The sequence below is a fragment of the Haliotis rufescens genome, unplaced genomic scaffold (genome assembly GCF_023055435.1).
Source record: "Haliotis rufescens isolate VD_foot unplaced genomic scaffold, xgHalRufe1.0.p SCAF_13, whole genome shotgun sequence".
NCBI classification, from domain to species: Eukaryota; Metazoa; Mollusca; class Gastropoda; order Lepetellida; family Haliotidae; genus Haliotis; species Haliotis rufescens.
The window spans coordinates 20,571,503-20,591,849 of NW_025963813.1; the positions used below are offsets into that span (position 1 = coordinate 20,571,503).

Consider the following 20,347-nt stretch of genomic DNA (forward strand, 5'->3'; position numbering starts at 1 on the left):
CTCCAGGTAATGAACTACACTTGGGAACACGTGCACACTGTACCTAGGTCTGTAAAGTGTGTCACTCTAGGTAATGAACTACACTTGGGGACACTGTTCACACTAGGTCTGTCGTGAGTCACTGTTGTTGAAGACTTGGGGGAAATCGTGTAAGCTTAAGTGACATAGTTGTCTGAGTTATTCTTTATATTTTATGTTTAAGACGTATTTACAACCTGTACGAAATTTTCCTGATGATGACAATGGTACTTTGTATCTTTACGATGATACCATCTGAAGAATGCTGTTGTTATCCCGTTTCACATTTCGTCACATTGTATCAACGTCATGTAACGTCAAACAGTATGAACAATAAAACCGTGAATCGTTTATCTTACCTATCCGTCCTGAAGAACGCATATTTTCTAATGTTGATCTTTCGAAATGCCAGACTCTGAAACTGAAGCCAAAAGAAACATGTTGATGTATATTGATCACGTTGGATATTCTTTGTATGGAAACTTATGTGTTTCAAGCACACGACGGTGTGTAACGACGAGTAATATAATTTTTATTCCAGACAATATTTAACATCATCTTATGCAACGTTGAAAAAGGATATCACAAGTTTAAAGGTGACGGATTAATACAAGATTTGGAATTGGTGCGTTTCGCCCATTGACTGCTGTTCTTTCCATGTACGACCTGGCAATGAAGAGAGCAGGTTTCTCCGAGATCAAGGCTACGACACGATAAGATACAGATTCTAAAAAACATGTTCGAACTATAAATATCATCACAAATGAAACGCGTGCATTCAACAAAAACATGTATGTCAGTTTTGGTCATGTGAGCACGAGAGACATTTGTTGTGGTTATTTGTTTGTTCGGTGTTTAACGTCGCATTCAGTAATATTCAAGCTGTATGTCGACGGTCTGTAAATAATCGAATCTGGACCAGACAATCCAGTGATTGACATCATGAGCATCGATCTGCACAATTGGGATACGATGGCATGCATCATCCAGGTCTGCGAGCTGATTACGTTAATCGCCTCTTACGACAAGCATAGTCGCCTCCTTCGACAAGAATGGATTGTTTTATTCTCTACCCGGATCTTCCCCCGGGTCGCACGACAGACAAGTTTTGACATGGGACATGGACAATATCCCATGGGACGATGTTTATGAAATTATGGAGCGCTGCGATGAAACGATGGAGCGATGACTCGATGGGATGGACAGATTCTCAATAGGTGTAAATATGTTTATGAAAAATATTATATATATTTCACAAACATTCAAATTGATCGTCAAAAGACAGGTGTATATTCTCAATGTTAAAATCTCAAATGCGCGACCGGTAGTGATTCCCATACAGTATATCAAAAGTTTGCTGTAAATATGTACGATAACGATTACACGCAATATGAACAAGACAAAAGTAAATTATATTGTAATTATAGCCGATTCAAATAAAGAAAACATGTTAAGTCAATAAGTGGAGGTCAGGTTTTCGTGAAATACGACTCTTCTTCGAGGCAGATGATGATTACTGCAAAAAGGCCTACTTCCCACAATATGTTAGTTGCCATCGGTTACATTACGTCTGAAATATAAATTAAATACGTGGGCCTACAGGTTTACTACTCGACAAAGAAGAATCGTTGTCATGGAACATCCAAAAACGTTACCGACATGCAGTTAACTGTATTTAACTTTTTTTAAATTTAACACATTCATAAACATATACTAAGGACGAGCCCCCATGCATATTTTACTTGAGTTTAGTTTTAGATATATCCAATCTGTGTTCACTAGAAGATAATAACGCATACAGTTATGTGCTTGTCATTGTGTAAACTATTAGAGACAACTAAACGAAGTCCATACGTTGTCTTGAAATTAACGGTACACCCGAAAATATATTATATCAGAATTTCAAAGAATATTGCAAATGCATTGTTACCTGTACAGACAGGTACAAAACCGATGTTGTAAACTATAAGAGTTCATGAACACATACGAGGCCATCAATCCACATCACTCCGCATCAATCCACACTTGTCTTTATTGGAGATATTTAGTTCTTGGTCCGAAAATCAAACAAGAATGCATGTTTCAGTCTCTTTCATTCTCCCCAAACTATCCAGCAACTATCAGATCACTGCTCCAGTTGACACAGTCGTGATGCACTGGCTGCTGTACGTACGGGACTGTGGATTGCAGCTGCACCTTATGTACACGACCTAGCTCTTCAGGACTGTCACCTGGTTTCAATTATGAAATAAAAACTTTGTGTGGACCGAGATTTAACGAAGAACAAGACTTTGTTACTGCTGTGGAAGGATGGTTGACAGACCATGATGCAACCTTCTTCAAAACAGGGATTACTGACCTGGAGACGAGATATACAGAGAAGAGTTACCCCAGCCAATATACAAAGCAATGTTACCCCACCCAATATACAGAGCAGTGTTACCCAAGCCAATATACAGAGCAGTGTTACCCTTCTCAATATACAGAGCAGTGTTACCCCACCCAATATACAGAGCAGTGTTACCCAACCCAATATACAGAGCAGTGTTACCACAGCCAATATACAGAGCAGTGTTACCCCAGCCAATATACAGAGCAGTGTTACCCCAGCCAATATACAGAGCAGTGTTACCCCACCCAATATACAGAACAGTATTACCCCAGCCAATATACAGAGCAGTGTTACCCAAGCCAATATACAGAGCAGTGTTACCCCACCCAATATACAGAGCAGTGTTACCCAAGCCAATTTACAGAGCAGTGTTACCCTACCCAATATACAGAGCAGTGTTACCCCACCCAATATACAGAGCAGTGTTACCCCAGCCAATATACAGAACAGTATTACCCCACCCAATATACAGAGCAGTGTTACCCAAGCCAATATACAGAGCAGTGTTACCCTTCTCAATATACAGAGGAGTGTTACTCCACCCAATATACAGAGCAGTGTTACCCCACCCAATATACAGAGCAGTGTTACCCCACCCAATATACAGAGCAGTGTTACCACAGCCACTATACAGAGCAGTGTTACCCAAGCCAATATACAGAGCAGTGTTACCCCAGCCAATATACAGAGCAGTGTTACCCCAGCCAATATACAGAGCAGTGTTACCCCACCCAATATACAGAGCAGTGTTACCCAAGCCAATTTACAGAGCAGTGTTACCCTATCCAATATACAGAGCAGTGTTACCACACCAAATATACAGAGCAGTGTTACCCCAGCCAATATACAGAACAGTATTACCCCACCCAATATACAGACCAGTGTTACCCAAGCCAATATACACAGCAGTGTTACGCTTCTCAATATACAGAGCAGTGTTACTCAACCCAATATACATAGCAGTGTTACCCCTACCAATATACAGAGCAGTGTTACCCCACCCAATATACAGAGCAGTGTTACCCCACCCAATATACAGAGCAGTGCTACACCAGCAAATATACAGAGCAGTGCTACACCAGCCAATATTCAGAGCAGTGTTACCCCACCCAATATACAGAGCAGGGTTACCCCACCCAATATACAGAGCAGTGTTACCCCACCCAATATACAGAGCAGTGATACACCAGCAAATATACAGAGCAGTGTTACCCCACCCAATCTACAGAGCAGTGTTACCCCAGCCAATATACACAACAGTATCACCCCACCCATTATACAGAGCAGTGTTACCCAAGCCAATATACAGAGCACTGTTACCCTACCCAATATACACAGCAGTGTTACCCCACCCAATATACAGAGCAGTGTTACCCATCCCAATATACAGAGCAGTGTTACCACAGCCACTATACAGAGCAGTGTTACCCCAGCCAATATACAGAGCAGTGTTACCCCACCCAATATACAGAGCAGTGTTACCACAGCCACTATACAGAGCAATGTTACCCCAGCCAATATACAGAGCAGTGTTACCCCACCCAATCTACAGAGCAGTGTTACCCCAGCCAATATACACAACAGTATTACCCCACCCATTATACAGAGCAGTGTTACCCAAGCCAATATACAGAGCACTGTTACCCTACCCAATATACACAGCAGTGTTACTCCACCCAATATACAGAGCAGTGTTACCCCAGCCAATATACAGAGCAGTGTTACCCCACCCAATATACAGAGCAGTGTTACCCCACCCAATATACAGAGCAGTGTTACCCAAGCCAATTTACAGAGCAGTGTTACCCTACCCAATATACAGAGCAGTGTTACCCCACCCAATATACAGAGCAGTGTTACCCCAGCCAATATACAGAACAGTATTACCCCACCCAATATACAGAGCAGTGTTACCCAAGCCAATATACAGAGCAGTGTTACCCTTCTCAATATACAGAGGAGTGTTACTCCACCCAATATACAGAGCAGTGTTACCCCACCCAATATACAGAGCAGTGTTACCCCACCCAATATACAGAGCAGTGTTACCACAGCCACTATACAGAGCAGTGTTACCCAAGCCAATATACACAGCAGTGTTACCCCAGCCAATATACAGAGCAGTGTTACCCTAGCCAATATACAGAGCAGTGTTACCCAACCCAATATACAGAGCAGTGTTACCCAAGCCAATTTACAGAGCAGTGTTACCCTACCCAATATACAGAGCAGTGTTACCCCAGCCAATATACAGAGCAGTGTTACCCCAGCCAATATACAGAAGAGTATTACCCCACCCAATATACAGACCAGTGTTACCCAAGCCAATATACAGAGCAGTGTTACCCTTCTCAATATACAGAGCAGTGTTACTTAAACCAATATACATAGCAGTGTTACCCCTACCAATATACAGAGCAGTGTTACCCCACCCAATATACAGAGCAGTGTTACCACAGCCACTATACAGAGCAGTGTTACCCCAGCCAATATACAGAGCAGTGTTACCCCACCCAATCTACAGAGCAGTGTTAGCCCAGCCAATATACACAACAGTATTACCCCACCCATTATACAGAGCAGTGTTACCCAAGCCAATATACAGAGCACTGTTACCCTACCCAATATACACAGCAGTGTTACCCCACCCAATATACAGAGCAGTGTTACCCATCCCAATATACAGAGCAGTGTTACCCCAACCAATATACAGAGCAGTGTTACCCAAGCCAATATACAGAGTAGTGTTACCCCACCCAATATACAGAGCAGTGTTACCCCACCCAATATACAGAGCAGTGTTACCCAAGCCTATATACAGAGCAGTGTTACCCTACCCAATATACAGAGCAGTGTTACCCCTCCCAATATACAGAGCAGTGTTACCCCAGTCAATATACAGAACAGTATTACCCCACCCAATATACAGAGCAGTGTTACCTCAGCCAATATACACAGCAGTGTTACCCCACCCAATATACAGAGCAGTGTTACCCATCCCAATATACAGAGCAGTGTTACCAAAGCCACTATACAGAGCAGTGTTACCCCAGCCAATATACAGAGCAGTGTTACCCCACCCAATATAAAGAGCAGTGTTACCACAGCCACTATACAGAGCAGTGTTACCCCAGCCAATATACAGAGCAGTGTTACCCCACCCAATCTACAGAGCAGTGTTACCCCAGCCAATATACACAACAGTATTACCCCACCCATTATACAGAGCAGTGTTACCCAAGCCAATATACAGAGCACTGTTACCCTACCAAATATACACAGCAGTGTTACTCCACCCAATATACAGAGCAGTGTTACCCCAGCCAATATACAGAGCAGTGTTACCCCAGCCAATATACAGAGAAGAGTTACCCCACCCAATATACAGAGCAGTGTTACCCAAGCCAATTTACAGAGCAGTGTTACCCTACCCAATATACAGAGCAGTGTTACCCCACCCAATACACAGAGCAGTGTTACCCCAGCCAATATACAGAACAGTATTACCCCACCCAATATACAGAGCAGTGTTACCCAAGCCAATATACAGAGCAGTGTTACCCTTCTCAATATACAGAGGAGTGTTACTCCACCCAATATACAGAGCAGTGTTACCCCACCCAATATACAGAGCAGTGTTACCCCACCCAATATACAGAGCAGTGTTACCACAGCCACTATACAGAGCAGTGTTACCCAAGCCAATATACACAGCAGTGTTACCCCAGCCAATATACAGAGCAGTGTTACCCTAGCCAATATACAGAGCAGTGTTACCCCACCCAATATACAGAGCAGTGTTACCCAAGCCAATTTACAGAGCAGTGTTACCCTACCCAATATACAGAGCAGTGTTACCCCAGCCAATATACAGAGCAGTGTTACCCCAGCCAATATACAGAAGAGTATTACCCCACCCAATATACAGACCAGTGTTACCCAAGCCAATATACAGAGCAGTGTTACCCTTCTCAATATACAGAGCAGTGTTACTTAACCCAATATACATAGCAGTGTTACCCCTACCAATATACAGAGCAGTGTTACCCCACCCAATATACAGAGCAGTGTTACCACAGCCACTATACAGAGCAGTGTTACCCCACCCAATATACAGAGCAGTGTTACCCCAGCCAATATACAGAGTAGTGTTACCCCACCCAATATACAGAGCAGTGTTACCCCACCCAATATACAGAGCAGTGTTACCCAAGCCTATATACAGAGCAGTGTTACCCTACCCAATATACAGAGCAGTGTTACCCCTCCCAATATACAGAGCAGTGTTACCCCAGTCAATATACAGAACAGTATTACCCCACCCAATATACAGAGCAGTGTTACCTCAGCCAATATACAGAGCAGTGTTACCCCACCCAATATACAGAGCAGTGTTACACCCACTCAATATACAGTGCAGTGTTAAACCCACTCAATATACAGAGCAGTGTTACCACAGCCACTATACAGAGCAGTGTTACCCCAGCCAATATACAGAGCAGTGTTACCCAACCCAATCTACAGCGCAGTGTTACCCCAGCCAATATACACAACAGTATCACCCCACCCATTATACAGAGCAGTGTTACCCAAGCCAATATACAGAGCACTGTTACCCTACCTAATATACACAGCAGTGTTACCCCACCCAATATACAGAGCAGTGTTACCCATCCCAATATACAGAGCAGTGTTACCACAGCCACTATACAGAGCAGTGTTACCCCAGCCAATATACAGAGCAGTGTTACCCCACCCAATATACAGAGCAGTGTTACCACAGCCACTATACAGAGCAGTGTTACCCCAGCCAATATACAGAGCAGTGTTACCCCACCCAATCTACAGAGCAGTGTTACCCCAGCCAATATACACAACAGTATTACCCCACCCATTATACAGAGCAGTGTTACCCAAGCCAATATACAGAGCACTGTTACCCTACCCAATATACACAGCAGTGTTACTCCACCCAATATACAGAGCAGTGTTACCCCAGCCAATATACAGAGCAGTGTTACCCAACCCAATATACAGAGCAGTGTTACCCCACCCAATATACAGAGCAGTGTTACCCAAGCCAATTTACAGAGCAGTGTTACCCTACCCAATATACAGAGCAGTGTTACCCCACCCAATATACAGAGCAGTCTTACCCCAGCCAATATACAGAACAGAATTACCCCACGCAATATACAGAGCAGTGTTACCCAAGCCAATATACAGAGCAGTGTTACCCTTCTCAATATACAGAGGAGTGTTACTCCACCCAATATACAGAGCAGTGTTACCCCACCCAATATACAGAGCAGTGTTACCCCACCCAATATACAGAGCAGTGTTACCACAGCCACTATACAGAGCAGTGTTACCCAAGCCAATATACAGAGCAGTGTAACCCCAGCCAATATACAGAGCAGTGTTACCCCAGCCAATATACAGAGCAGTGTTACCCCACCCAATATACAGAGCAGTGTTACCCAAGCCAATTTACAGAGCAGTGTTACCCTACCCAATATACAGAGCAGTGTTACCCCAGCCAATATACAGAGCAGTGTTACCCCAGCCAATATACAGAAGAGTATTACCCAACCCAATATACAGACCAGTGTTACCCAAGCCAATATACAGAGCAGTGTTACCCTTCTCAATATACAGAGCAGTGTTACTCAACCCAATATACAGAGCAGTGTTACCCCTACCAATATACAGAGCAGTGTTACCCCACCCAATATACAGAGCAGTGTTACCACAGCCACTATACAGAGCAGTGTTACCCCAGCCAATATACAGAGCAGTGTTACCCCACCCAATCTACAGAGCAGTGTTACCCCAGCCAATATACACAACAGTATTACCCCACCCATTATACAGAGCAGTGTTACCCAAGCCAATATACAGAGCACTGTTGCCCTACCGAATATACAAAGCAGTGTTACCCCACCCAATATACAGAGCAGTGTTACCCATCCCAATATACAGAGCAGTGTTACCCCAACCAAAATACAGAGCAGTGTTACCCCACGCAATATACAGAGTAGTGTTACCCCACCCAATATACAGAGCAGTGTTACCCCACCCAATATACAGAGCAGTGTTACCCAAGCCAATATAAAGAGCAGTGTTACCCTACCGAATATACAGAGCAGTGTTACCCATCCCAATATACAGAGCAGTGTTAACCCACCCAATATACAGAGCAGTGTTACCCCAGCCAATATACAGAGCAGTGTTACCCCACCCAATATACAGAGCAGTGTTACCCCACCAAATATACAGAGCAGTGTTACCCAAGCCAATTTACAGAGCAGTGTTACCCTACCCAATATACAGAGCAGTGTTACCCCACCCAATATACAGAGCAGTGTTACCCCAGCCAATATACAGAACAGTATTACCCCACCAAATATACAGAGCAGTGTTACCCAAGCCAATATACAGAGCAGTGTTACCCTCCTCAATATACAGAGGAGTGTTACTCCACCCAATATACAGAGCAGTGTTAGCCCACCCAATATACAGAGCAGTGTTACCCCACCCAATATACAGAGCAGTGTTACCACAGCCACTATACAGAGCAGTGTTACCCAAGCCAATATACAGAGCAGTGTTACCCCAGCCAATATACAGAGCAGTGTTACCCCACCCAATATACAGAGCAGTGTTACCCCACCCAATATACAGAGCAGTGTTACCCAAGCCAATTTACAGAGCAGTGTTACCCTACCCAATATACAGAGCAGTGTTACCCCACCCAATATACAGAGCAGTGTTACCCCAGTCAATATACAGAACAGTATTACCCCACCCAATATACAGACCAGTGTTACCCAAGCCAATATACAGAGCAGTGTTACCCTTCTCAATATACAGAGCAGTGTTACTGAACCCAATATACAGAGCAGTGTTACCCCTACCAATATACAGAGCAGTGTTACCCCACCAAATATACAGAGCAGTGTTACCACAGCCACTATACAGAGCAGTGTTACCCCAGCCAATATACAATGCAGTGTTACCCCACCCAATCTACAGAGCAGTGTTACCCCAGCCAATGTACACAACAGTGTTACCCCACCCAATATACAGAGCAGTGTTACCCAAGCCAATATACAGAGCAGTGTTACCCTACCCAATATACAGAGCAGTGTTACCCCTCCCAATATACAGAGCAGTGTTACCCCAGTCAATATACAGAACAGTATTACCCCACCCAATATACAGAGCAGTGTTACCTCAGCCAATATACAGAGCAGTGTTACCCCACCCAATATACAGAGCAGTGTTACACCCACTCAATATACAGTGCAGTGTTAAACCCACTCAATATACAGAGCAGAGTTACCCCACCCAATAAACAGAGCAGTGTTACCCCACCCGATATACAGAGCAGTGTTACACCCAATCAATATACAGAACAGTGTTACCCCAGCCAATAAACAGAGCAGTGTTACCCCACCCGATATACAGAGCAGTGTTACACCCAATCAATATACAGAACAGTGTTACCCCAGCCAATAAACAGAGCAGTGTTACCCTAGCAAATATACAGAGCAGTGGTACACCCACTCAATATACAGAGTAGTGTTACCCCAGCCATTACACAGACCAGTGTTACACCCACTCAACATACAGGGCAGTGTTATCCCAGCCAATATACAGAGCAGTGTTACCCCAACGAATATAGAGAGCAGTGTTACTCCAGCAATTAACAGAGCAGTGTTATCCCAGGAAAGTTACCGAGCAGTGTTACACAACCCTATATACAGAGCAGTGTTAGCCCACCCATTATACAGAGCAGTGTTACACCCACACAAAAAGAGTCGTGTTACACTCGCCAATATACAGAGCAGTGTTGCCCCAGCCAATATACAGAGCAGTGTTACCCCATCCAATATACAGAGCAGTGTTAACCCAGCCAATATACAGAGAGGTGTTACACCCACTCAATATACAGAGCAGTGTTACCCTAGCCAATAAACAGAGGATTGTTACCCCAGCCAATATACAGAGCAGTGTTGCACCCACTCAATATACAGGGCAGTGTTACCCCTCCCAATATACAGAGCAGTGTTACACCCACCGTGTAAACAGAGCAGTGTTACCCCAGCCAATATACAGAGCAGTGTTACCCCAGCCAATATACAGAGCAGTGTTACCCCAGCCAATATACAGAACAGTATTACCCCACCAAATATACAGAGCAGTGTTACCCAAGCCAATATACAGAGAAGTGTTACCCTTCTCAGTATACAGAGCAGTGTTACCCCAGCCAATATACAGAGCAGTGTTACCCCAGCTAATATACAGAACAGTATTACCCCACCAAATATACAGAGCGGTGTTACCAAGCCAATATACAGAGCAGTGTTACCCTTCTCAATATAAAGAGCAGTGTTACCCCACTCAATATACAGAGCAGTGTTACCCCACCCAATATACAGAGCAGTGTTACCCAAGCCACTATACAGAGCAGTGTTACCCCAGCCAATATACAGAGCAGTGTTACACCAGCCAATATACAGAGCAGTGTTACCCCACCCAATATACAGAACAGTATTACCCCACCCACTATACAGAGCAGTGTTACCCAAGCCAATATACAGAGCATGTTACCCCACCCAATATACAGAGCAATGTTACCCCACCCAATATACAGAGTAGTGTTACCCCACCCAATATACAGAGCAGTGTTACCCCAGCCAATATACAGAGCATGTTACCCTACCCAATATACAGAGCAATGTTACCCCACCCAATATACAGAGTAGTGTTACCCCACCCAATATACAGAGCAGTGTTACCCCAGCCAATATACAGAGCAGTGTTACCCCAGCCAAGATACAGAGCAGTGTTACCCCACCCAATATACAGAGCAGTGTTACCAACCCAATATACAGAGCAGTGTTACCCTACCCAATATACAGAGCAGTGTTGCCCCAGCCAATATACAGAGCAGTGTTACCCTAGTCAATATACAGAACAGTATTACCCTACCCAATATACAGAGCGGTGTTACCCCAGCCAATATACAGAGCAGTGTTACCCCACCCAATATACAGAGCAGTGTTACACCCACTCAATATACAGTGCAGTGTTAAACCCACACAATATACAGAGCAGTGTTACCTCACCCAATAAACAGAGCAGTGTTTCCCCACTCAATATACAGTGCAGTGTTAAACCCACTCAATATACAGAGCAGAGTTACCCCACCCAATAAACAGAGCAGTGTTACCCCACCCGATATACAGAGCAGTGTTACACCCACTCAATATACAGAACAGTGTTACCACAGCCAATAAACAGAGCAGTGTTACCCTAGCCAATATACAGAGCAGTGCTACACCCACTCAATATACAGAGTAGTGTTACCCCAGCCATTACACAGAGCAGTGTTACACCCACTCAACATACAGGGCAGTGTTATCCCAGCCAATATACAGAGCAGTGTTACCCCACCCAATATACAGAGCAGTGTTACCCCAGCCATTAACAGAGCAGTGTTATGCGAGCCAAGTTACCGAGCAGTGTTACACAACCCTATATACAGAGCAGTGTTACCCCACCCATTATACAGAGCAGTGTTACACCCACAAAAAAGAGTCGTGTTACCCCAGCCCTTATAAAGAGCAGTGTTGCCCCAGCCAATATACAGAACAGTGTTTCCCCACCCAATATACAGAGGAGTGTTACCCCAGCCAATATACAGAACAGTATTACCCCACCCAATATACAGAGCAGTGTTACCCAAGCCAATATACAGAGCATGTTACCCTACCCAATATATAGAGCAGTGTTACCCCAACCAATATACAGAGTAATGTTACCCCGCCAAATATACAGAGCAGTGTTACCCCAGCCAATATACAGATCAGTGTTACCCCAGCCAATATACAGATCAGTGTTACCCCAGCCAATATACAGAGCAGTGTTACCCCACCCAATATACAGAGCAGTGTTACCCAAGCCAATATACAGAGCAGTGTTACCCCACCCAATGTAAAAGAGCAGTGTTACCCCAGCCAATATACATAGCAGTGATACACCCACAAAAAAGGGCCGTGTTACCCCCGCCAAAATACAGAGCAGTGTTGCCCCAGCCAATATACAGAGCAGTGTTACCCCACCCATTATACATAGCAGTGATACACCCACAAAAAAGGGCCGTGTTACCCCGCCAAAATACAGAGCAGTGTTGCCCCAGCCAATATACAGAGCAGTGTTACCCCACCCATTATACAGAGCAGTGTTACCCCACCCAATATACAGAGCAGTGTTACCCGAGCCAATATACAGAGAGGTGTTACATCCACGCAATATACAGAGCATTGTTACCCGAGCAAATATACAGAGCACTGTTACACTAACTCAATATACAGGGTAGTGTTACCCCACCCAATATACAGAGCAGTGTTACCCCTCCCAAAATACAGAGCAGTGTAACACCCACCGTGTAAACAGAGCAGTGTTACCCAAGCCAATATACAGAGCAGTGTTACCCGAGCCAATATACAAAGCAGTGTTACCCCACCCAATATACAGAGCAGTGTTACCCCAGCCAATAAACAGAGTAGTGTTACACAAACTCAATATACAGAGTAGTGTTAAACCCACACAATATACAGAACAGTGTTACCCTACCCATTAAACAGAGCAGTGTTACCCCAAGCCAATATACAGAGCAGTGTTACCTTACCCAATATACAGAGCAGTGTTACCCCACCCAATATACAGAGCAGTGTTACCCTAGCCAATATACAGAGCAGTGTTACCCCACCATATATACAGAGCAGTGTTACCCCAGCCAATATACAGAACAGTATTACCCCACCCAATATACAGAGCAGTGTTACCCCAGCCAATAAACAGAGCAGTGTTACCCCAGTCAATATACAGAGCAGTGTTACACCCACTCAATATACAGAGCAGTTTTAAACCCACACAATATACAGAGCAGTGTTACCCTACCCAAGAAACAGAGCAGTGTTATCCCACCCAATATACAGAGCAGTGTTACACCCACCCAATATACAGAGCAGTGTTACACCCACCCAATATAAGGAGCAGTGTTACTCCAGCCAATATACAGAGCAGCATTACCTCAGCCAATATACAGAGATGTGTTACCCAAGCCAATATACAGAGCAGTGTTACCCTACCCAATATACAATGCAGTGTTACCCCAGCCAATATACACAGCAGTGTTACCCCAACCAATATACAGAGCACGGTTACCCTAGCCAATATACAGAGCAATGTTACCCCAGCCAATAAACAGAGCAGTGTTACCCCAGCCAATATACAGAGCAGTGTTAACCCACCCAATGTACAGAGCATTGCTACACCAGCCAATAAACAGAGCAGTGTTACCCCACCAAATATACAGAGCAGTGCTACACCATCCAATATACAGAGCAGTGTTACCCCACCCAATATACAGAGCAGTGCTACACCAGCCAATATACAGAGCAGTGTTACCCCATCCAATATACAGAGCAGTGTTACCCCACCCTATATACAGAGCAGTGTTACCCCAGCCAATAACCAGAGCAGTGTTACCCCACCCAATATACAGAGCAGTGTTACACCACCCAATATTCAGAGTAGTGTTACACCAACTCAATATACAGAGTAGTGTTAAACCCACACAATATACAGAACAGTGTTACCCTACCCAATAAACAGAGCAGTGTTACCCGAAGCCAATATACAGAGCAGTGGTACCCTACCCAATATACAAAGCAGTGTTACACCACCCAATATACAGAGCAGTGTTACACCCTATCCATATACAGAGCAGGGTTATTTTACCCATTATACAGGGCAGTGTTACCCCAGCCAATATACAGAGCAGTCTTTCCCCAGCCAATATACAGAGCAGTGTTACCCCACCCAAAATACAGAGCAGTGTTTCCCCAGCGAATATACAGAGCAGTGTTACCCCAGCCAATATACACAGCAGTGTTACACCACCCAATATACAGAGCAGTGTTACCCCATCCAATATACAGAGCAGTGTTACCCCACCCAATATACAGAGCAGTGTTACACCCTTTCCATATACAGAGCAGGGTTATTTTACCCAATATACAGGGCAGTGTTACCCCAGCCAATATACAGAGCAGTCTTTCCCCAGCCAATATACAGAGCAGTGTTACCCCACCCAAAATACAGAGCAGTGTTTCCCCAGCGAATATACAGAGCAGTGTTACCCCAGCCAATATACACAGCAGTGTTACACCAGCCAATATACAGAGCAGTGTTACCCCACCTAATATAAAGAGCAGTGTAATACCCACCCAATATAAAGAGCAGTGTTACCCCAGCCAATATACAGAGCAGCATTACCCCAGCCAATATACAGAGAGGTGTTACCCCAGCCAATATACAGAGTAGTGTTACCCTACACAATATACAGAGCAGTGTTACACCTACCCAATATAAAGAGCAGTGTTACCCCAGGCAATATACAGAGCAGCATTACCCCAGCCAATATACAGAGATGTGTTACCCCACCCAATGTACAGAGTAGTGTTACCCTACCCAATATACAATGTAGTGTTACCCCACCCAATATACAGAGCAGTGTTACCCCACCCAATATACAGAGCAGTGTTACCCCCTATCCATATACAGAGCAGGGGTATTTTACCCATTATACAGGGCAGTGTTACCCCAGCCAATATACAGAGCAGTCTTTCCCCAGCCAATATACAGAGCAGTGTTACCCCACCCAAAATACAGAACAGTGTTTCCCCAGCGAATATACAGAGCAGTGTTAACCCAGCCAATATACACAGCAGTGTTACACCACCCAATATACAGAGCAGTGTTACCCCACCAAATATACAGAGCAGTGTTACCCCACCCAATATACAGAGCAGTGTTACACCCTATCCATATACAGAGCAGGGTTATTTTACCCAATAGACAGGGCAGTGTTACCCCAGCCAATATACAGAGCAGTCTTTCCCCAGCCAATATACAGAGCAGTGTTACCCCACCCAAAATGCAGAGCAGTGTTTCCCCAGCGAATATACAGAGCAGTGTTACCCCAGCCAATATACACAGCAGTGTTACACCAGCCAATATACAGAGCAGTGTTACCCCAACCAATATAAAGAGCAGTGTTACACCCACCCAATATAAAGAGCAGTGTTACCCCAGCCAATATACAGAGCAGCATTACCCCAGCCAATATACAGAGAGGTGTTACCCCAGCCAATATACAGAGTAGTGTTACCCTACACAATATAGAGAGCAGTGTTACACCTACCCAATATAAAGAGCAGTGTTACCCCAGCCAATATACAGAGCAGCATTACCCCAGCCAATATACAGAGATGTGTTACCCCACCCAATGTACAGAGTAGTGTTACCCTACCCAATATACAATGCAGTGTTACCCCACCCAATATACAGAGCAGTGTTACCCCAACCAATATACAGAGCAGTGTTACACCAGCCAATATACAGAGGAGCATTACCCCAGCCAATATACAGAGAGGTGTTACCCAAGCCAATATACAGAGTAGTGTTACCCTACCCAATATACAATGCAGTGTTACCCCAGCCAATATACAGAGCAGTGTTACCCCAACCAATATAAAGAGCAGTGTTACACCCACCCAATATAAAGAGCAGTGTTACCCCAGCCAATATACAGAGCAGCATTACCCCAGCCAATATACAGAGAGGTGTTACCCCAGCCAATATACAGAGTAGTGTTACCCTACACAATATAGAGAGCAGTGTTACACCTACCCAATATAAAGAGCAGTGTTACCCCAGCCAATATACAGAGCAGCATTACCCAAGCCAATATACAGAGATGTGTTTCCCCACCCAATGTACAGAGTAGTGTTACCCTACCCAATATACAATGCAGTGTTACCCCACCCAATATACAGAGCAGTGTTACCCCAACCAATATACAGAGCAGTGTTACACCAGCCAATATACAGAGGAGCATTACCCCAGCCAATATACAGAGAGGTGTTACCCAAGCCAATATACAGAGTAGTGTTACCCTACCCAATATACAATGCAGTGTTACCCCAGCCAATATACAGAGCAGTGTTACATCAGCCAATATACAGAGCAGTGTTACCCCAGGCAATACACAAAGCAGTGTTACCCCACCCAATATTCAGAGCATTGTTATCCCACCCTATATACAGAGCAGGGTTCCCCTACCAAATATACAGATTCGTGTTACCACAACCAATATACAGAGCAGGGTTACCCTAGCCTATATACAGAGCAATGTTACCCCAGCCAATAAACAGAGCAGTGTTACAGCAGCCAATATACAGAGCAGTGTTACCCCTCCTAATGTACAGAGCAGTGCTACACCAGCCAATAAACAGAGCAGTGTTACCCCACCCAATATACAGGGCAGTGCTACCCCACCCAATATACAGAGCAGTGTTACCCTACCCAATAAACAGAGCAGTGTTACCCCACCCAATATACAGAGCAGTGTTACACCCACCCAATATACAGAGCAGTGTTACACCCACCCAATATAAGGAGCAGTGTTACTCCAGCCAATATACAGAGCAACATTACCTCAGCCAATATACAGAGAGGTGTTACCCAAGCCAATATACAGAGCAGTGTTACCCTACCCAATATACAATGCAGTGTTACCCCAGCCAATATACACAGCAGTGTTACCCCAACCAATATACAGAGCACGGTTACCCTAGCCAATATACAGAGCAATGTTACCCCAGCCAATAAACAGAGCAGTGTTACCCCAGCCAATATACAGAGCAGTGTTAACCCACCCAATGTACAGAGCAGTGCTACACCAGCCAATAAACAGAGCAGTGTTACACCACCAAATATACAGAGCAGTGCTACACCAGCCAATATACAGAGCAGTGTTACCCCACCCAATATACAGAGCAGTGCTACACCAGCCAATATACAGAGCAGTGTTACCCCACCCAATATACAGAGCAGTGTTACCCCACCCAATATACAGAGAAGTGTTACCCCAGCCAATAAACAGAGCAGTGTTACCCCACCCAATATACTGAGCAGTGTTACACCACCCAATATTCAGAGCAGTGTTACCCCACCCAATATACAGAGCAGTGTTACCCCACCCAATATACAGAGCAGTGTTACACCCTATCCATATACAGAGCAGGGTTATTTTACCCATTATACAGGGCAGTGTTACCCCAGCCAATATAGAGAGCAGTCTTTCCCCAGCCAATATACAGAGCAGTGTTACCCCACCCAAAATACAGAGCAGTGTTTCCCCAGCGAATATACAGAGCAGTGTTACCCCAGCCAATATACACAGCAGTGTTACACCACCCAATATACAGAGCAGTGTTACCCCATCCAATATACAGAGCAGTGTTACCCCACCCAATATACAGAGCAGTGTTACACCCTATCCATATACAGAGCAGGGTTATTTTACCCAATATACAGGGCAGTGTTACCCCAGCCAATATACAGAGCAGTCTTTCCCCAGCCAATATACAGAGCAGTGTTACCCCACCCAAAATACAGAGCAGTGTTTCCCCAGCGAATATACAGAGCAGTGTTACCCCAGCCAATATACAGTGCAGTGTTACACCAGCCAATATACAGAGCAGTGTTACCCCAACCAATATAAAGAGCAGTGTAATACCCACCCAATATAAAGAGCAGTGTTACCCCAGCCAATATACAGAGCAGCATTACCCCAGCCAATATACAGAGAGGTGTTACCCCAGCCAATATACAGAGTAGTGTTACCCTACACAATATACAGAGCAGTGTTACCCCAGCCAATATACACAGCAGTGTTACCCCAACCAATATACAGAGCACGGTTACCCTAGCCAATATACAGAGCAATGTTACCCCAGCCAATAAACAGAGCAGTGTTACCCCAGCCAATATACAGAGCAGTGTTAACCCACCCAATGTACAGAGCAGTGCTACACCAGCCAATAAACAGAGCAGTGTTACACCACCAAATATACAGAGCAGTGCTACACCAGCCAATATACAGAGCAGTGTTACCCCACCCAATATACAGAGCAGTGCTACACCAGCCAATATACAGAGCAGTGTTACCCCACCCAATATACAGAGCAGTGTTACCCCACCCAATATACAGAGAAGTGTTACCCCAGCCAATAAACAGAGCAGTGTTACCCCACCCAATATACAGAGCAGTGTTACCCCACCCAATATACAGAGCAGTGTTACACCCTATCCATATACAGAGCAGGGTTATTTTACCCATTATACAGGGCAGTGTTACCCCAGCCAATATACAGAGCAGTCTTTCCCCAGCCAATATACAGAGCAGTGTTACCCCACCCAAAATACAGAGCAGTGTTTCCCCAGCGAATATACAGAGCAGTGTTACCCCAGCCAATATACACAGCAGTGTTACACCACCCAATATACAGAGCAGTGTTACCCCATCCAATATACAGAGCAGTGTTACCCCACCCAATATACAGAGCAGTGTTACACCCTATCCATATACAGAGCAGGGTTATTTTACCCAATATACAGGGCAGTGTTACCCCTGCCAATATACAGAGCAGTCTTTCCCCAGCCAATATACAGAGCAGTGTTACCCCATCCAAAACACAGAGCAGTGTTTCCCCAGCGAATATACAGAGCAGTGTTACCCCAGCCAATATACACAGCAGTGTTACACCAGCCAATATACAGAGCAGTGTTACCCCAACCAATATAAAGAGCAGTGTAATACCCACCCAATATAAAGAGCAGTGTTACCCCAGCTAATATACAGAGCAGCATTACCCCAGCCAATATACAGAGAGGTGTTACCCCAGCCAATATACAGAGTAGTGTTACCCTACACAATATACAGAGCAGTGTTACACCTACCCAATATAAAGAGCAGTGTTACCCCAGGCAATATACAGAGCAGCATTACCCCAGCCAATATACAGAGATGTGTTACCCCACCCAATGTACAGAGTAGTGTTACCCTACCCAATATACAATGCAGTGTTACCCCACCCAATATACAGAGCAGTGTTACCCCAACCAATATACAGAGCAGTGTTACCCCACCCAATATACAGAGCAGTGTTACACCCTATCCATATACAGAGCAGGGGTATTTTACCCATTATACAGGGCAGTGTTACCACAGCCAATATACAGAGCAGTCTTTCCCCAGCCAATATACAGAGCAGTGTTACCCCACCCAAAATACAGAGCAGTGTTTCCCCAGCGAATATACAGAGCAGTGTTAACCCAGCCAATATACACAGCAGTGTTACACCACCCAATATACAGAGCAGTGTTACCCCACCAAATATACAGAGCAGTGTTACCCCACCCAATTTACAGAGCAGTGTTACACCCTATCCATATACAGAGCAGGGTTATTTTACCCAATATACAGGGCAGTGTTACCCCAGCAAATATACAGAGCAGTCTTTCCCCAGCCAATATACAGAGCAGTGTTACCCCACCCAAAATACAGAGCAGTGTTTCCCCAGCGAATATACAGAGCAGTGTTACCCCAGCCAATATACACAGCAGTGTTACACCAGCCAATATACAGAGCAGTGTTACCCCAACCAATATAAAGAGCAGTGTTACACCCACCCAATATAAAGAGCAGTGTTACCCCAGCCAATATACAGAGCAGCATTACCCCACCCAATATACAGAGAGGTGTTACCCCAGCCAATATACAGAGTAGTGTTACCCTACACAATATACAGAGCAGTGTTACACCTACCCAATATAAAGAGCAGTGTTACCCAAGCCAATATACAGAGCAGCATTACCCCAGCCAATATACAGAGATGTGTTACCCCACCCAATGTACAGAGTAGTGTTACCCTACCCAATATACAATGCAGTGTTACCCCACCCAATATACAGAGCAGTGTTACCCCAACCAATATACAGAGCAGTGTTACACCA

General features: G+C 44.6%; 1 protein-coding gene across 1 annotated transcript in view; it reads right to left on the reverse strand.

Annotated features, from left to right (window-relative positions):
* The window catches only part of LOC124132281 (H(+)/Cl(-) exchange transporter 6-like), a 110,103-nt gene that overhangs the window by 73,100 nt on the left and 16,656 nt on the right, over positions 1–20,347 (reverse strand). Inside the window, exon 9 of the mRNA XM_046496131.2 lies at positions 378–439. Within this exon, the coding sequence (XP_046352087.1) occupies positions 378–439 (62 nt within the window). The remainder of the gene's footprint in view (positions 1–377; positions 440–20,347) is intronic.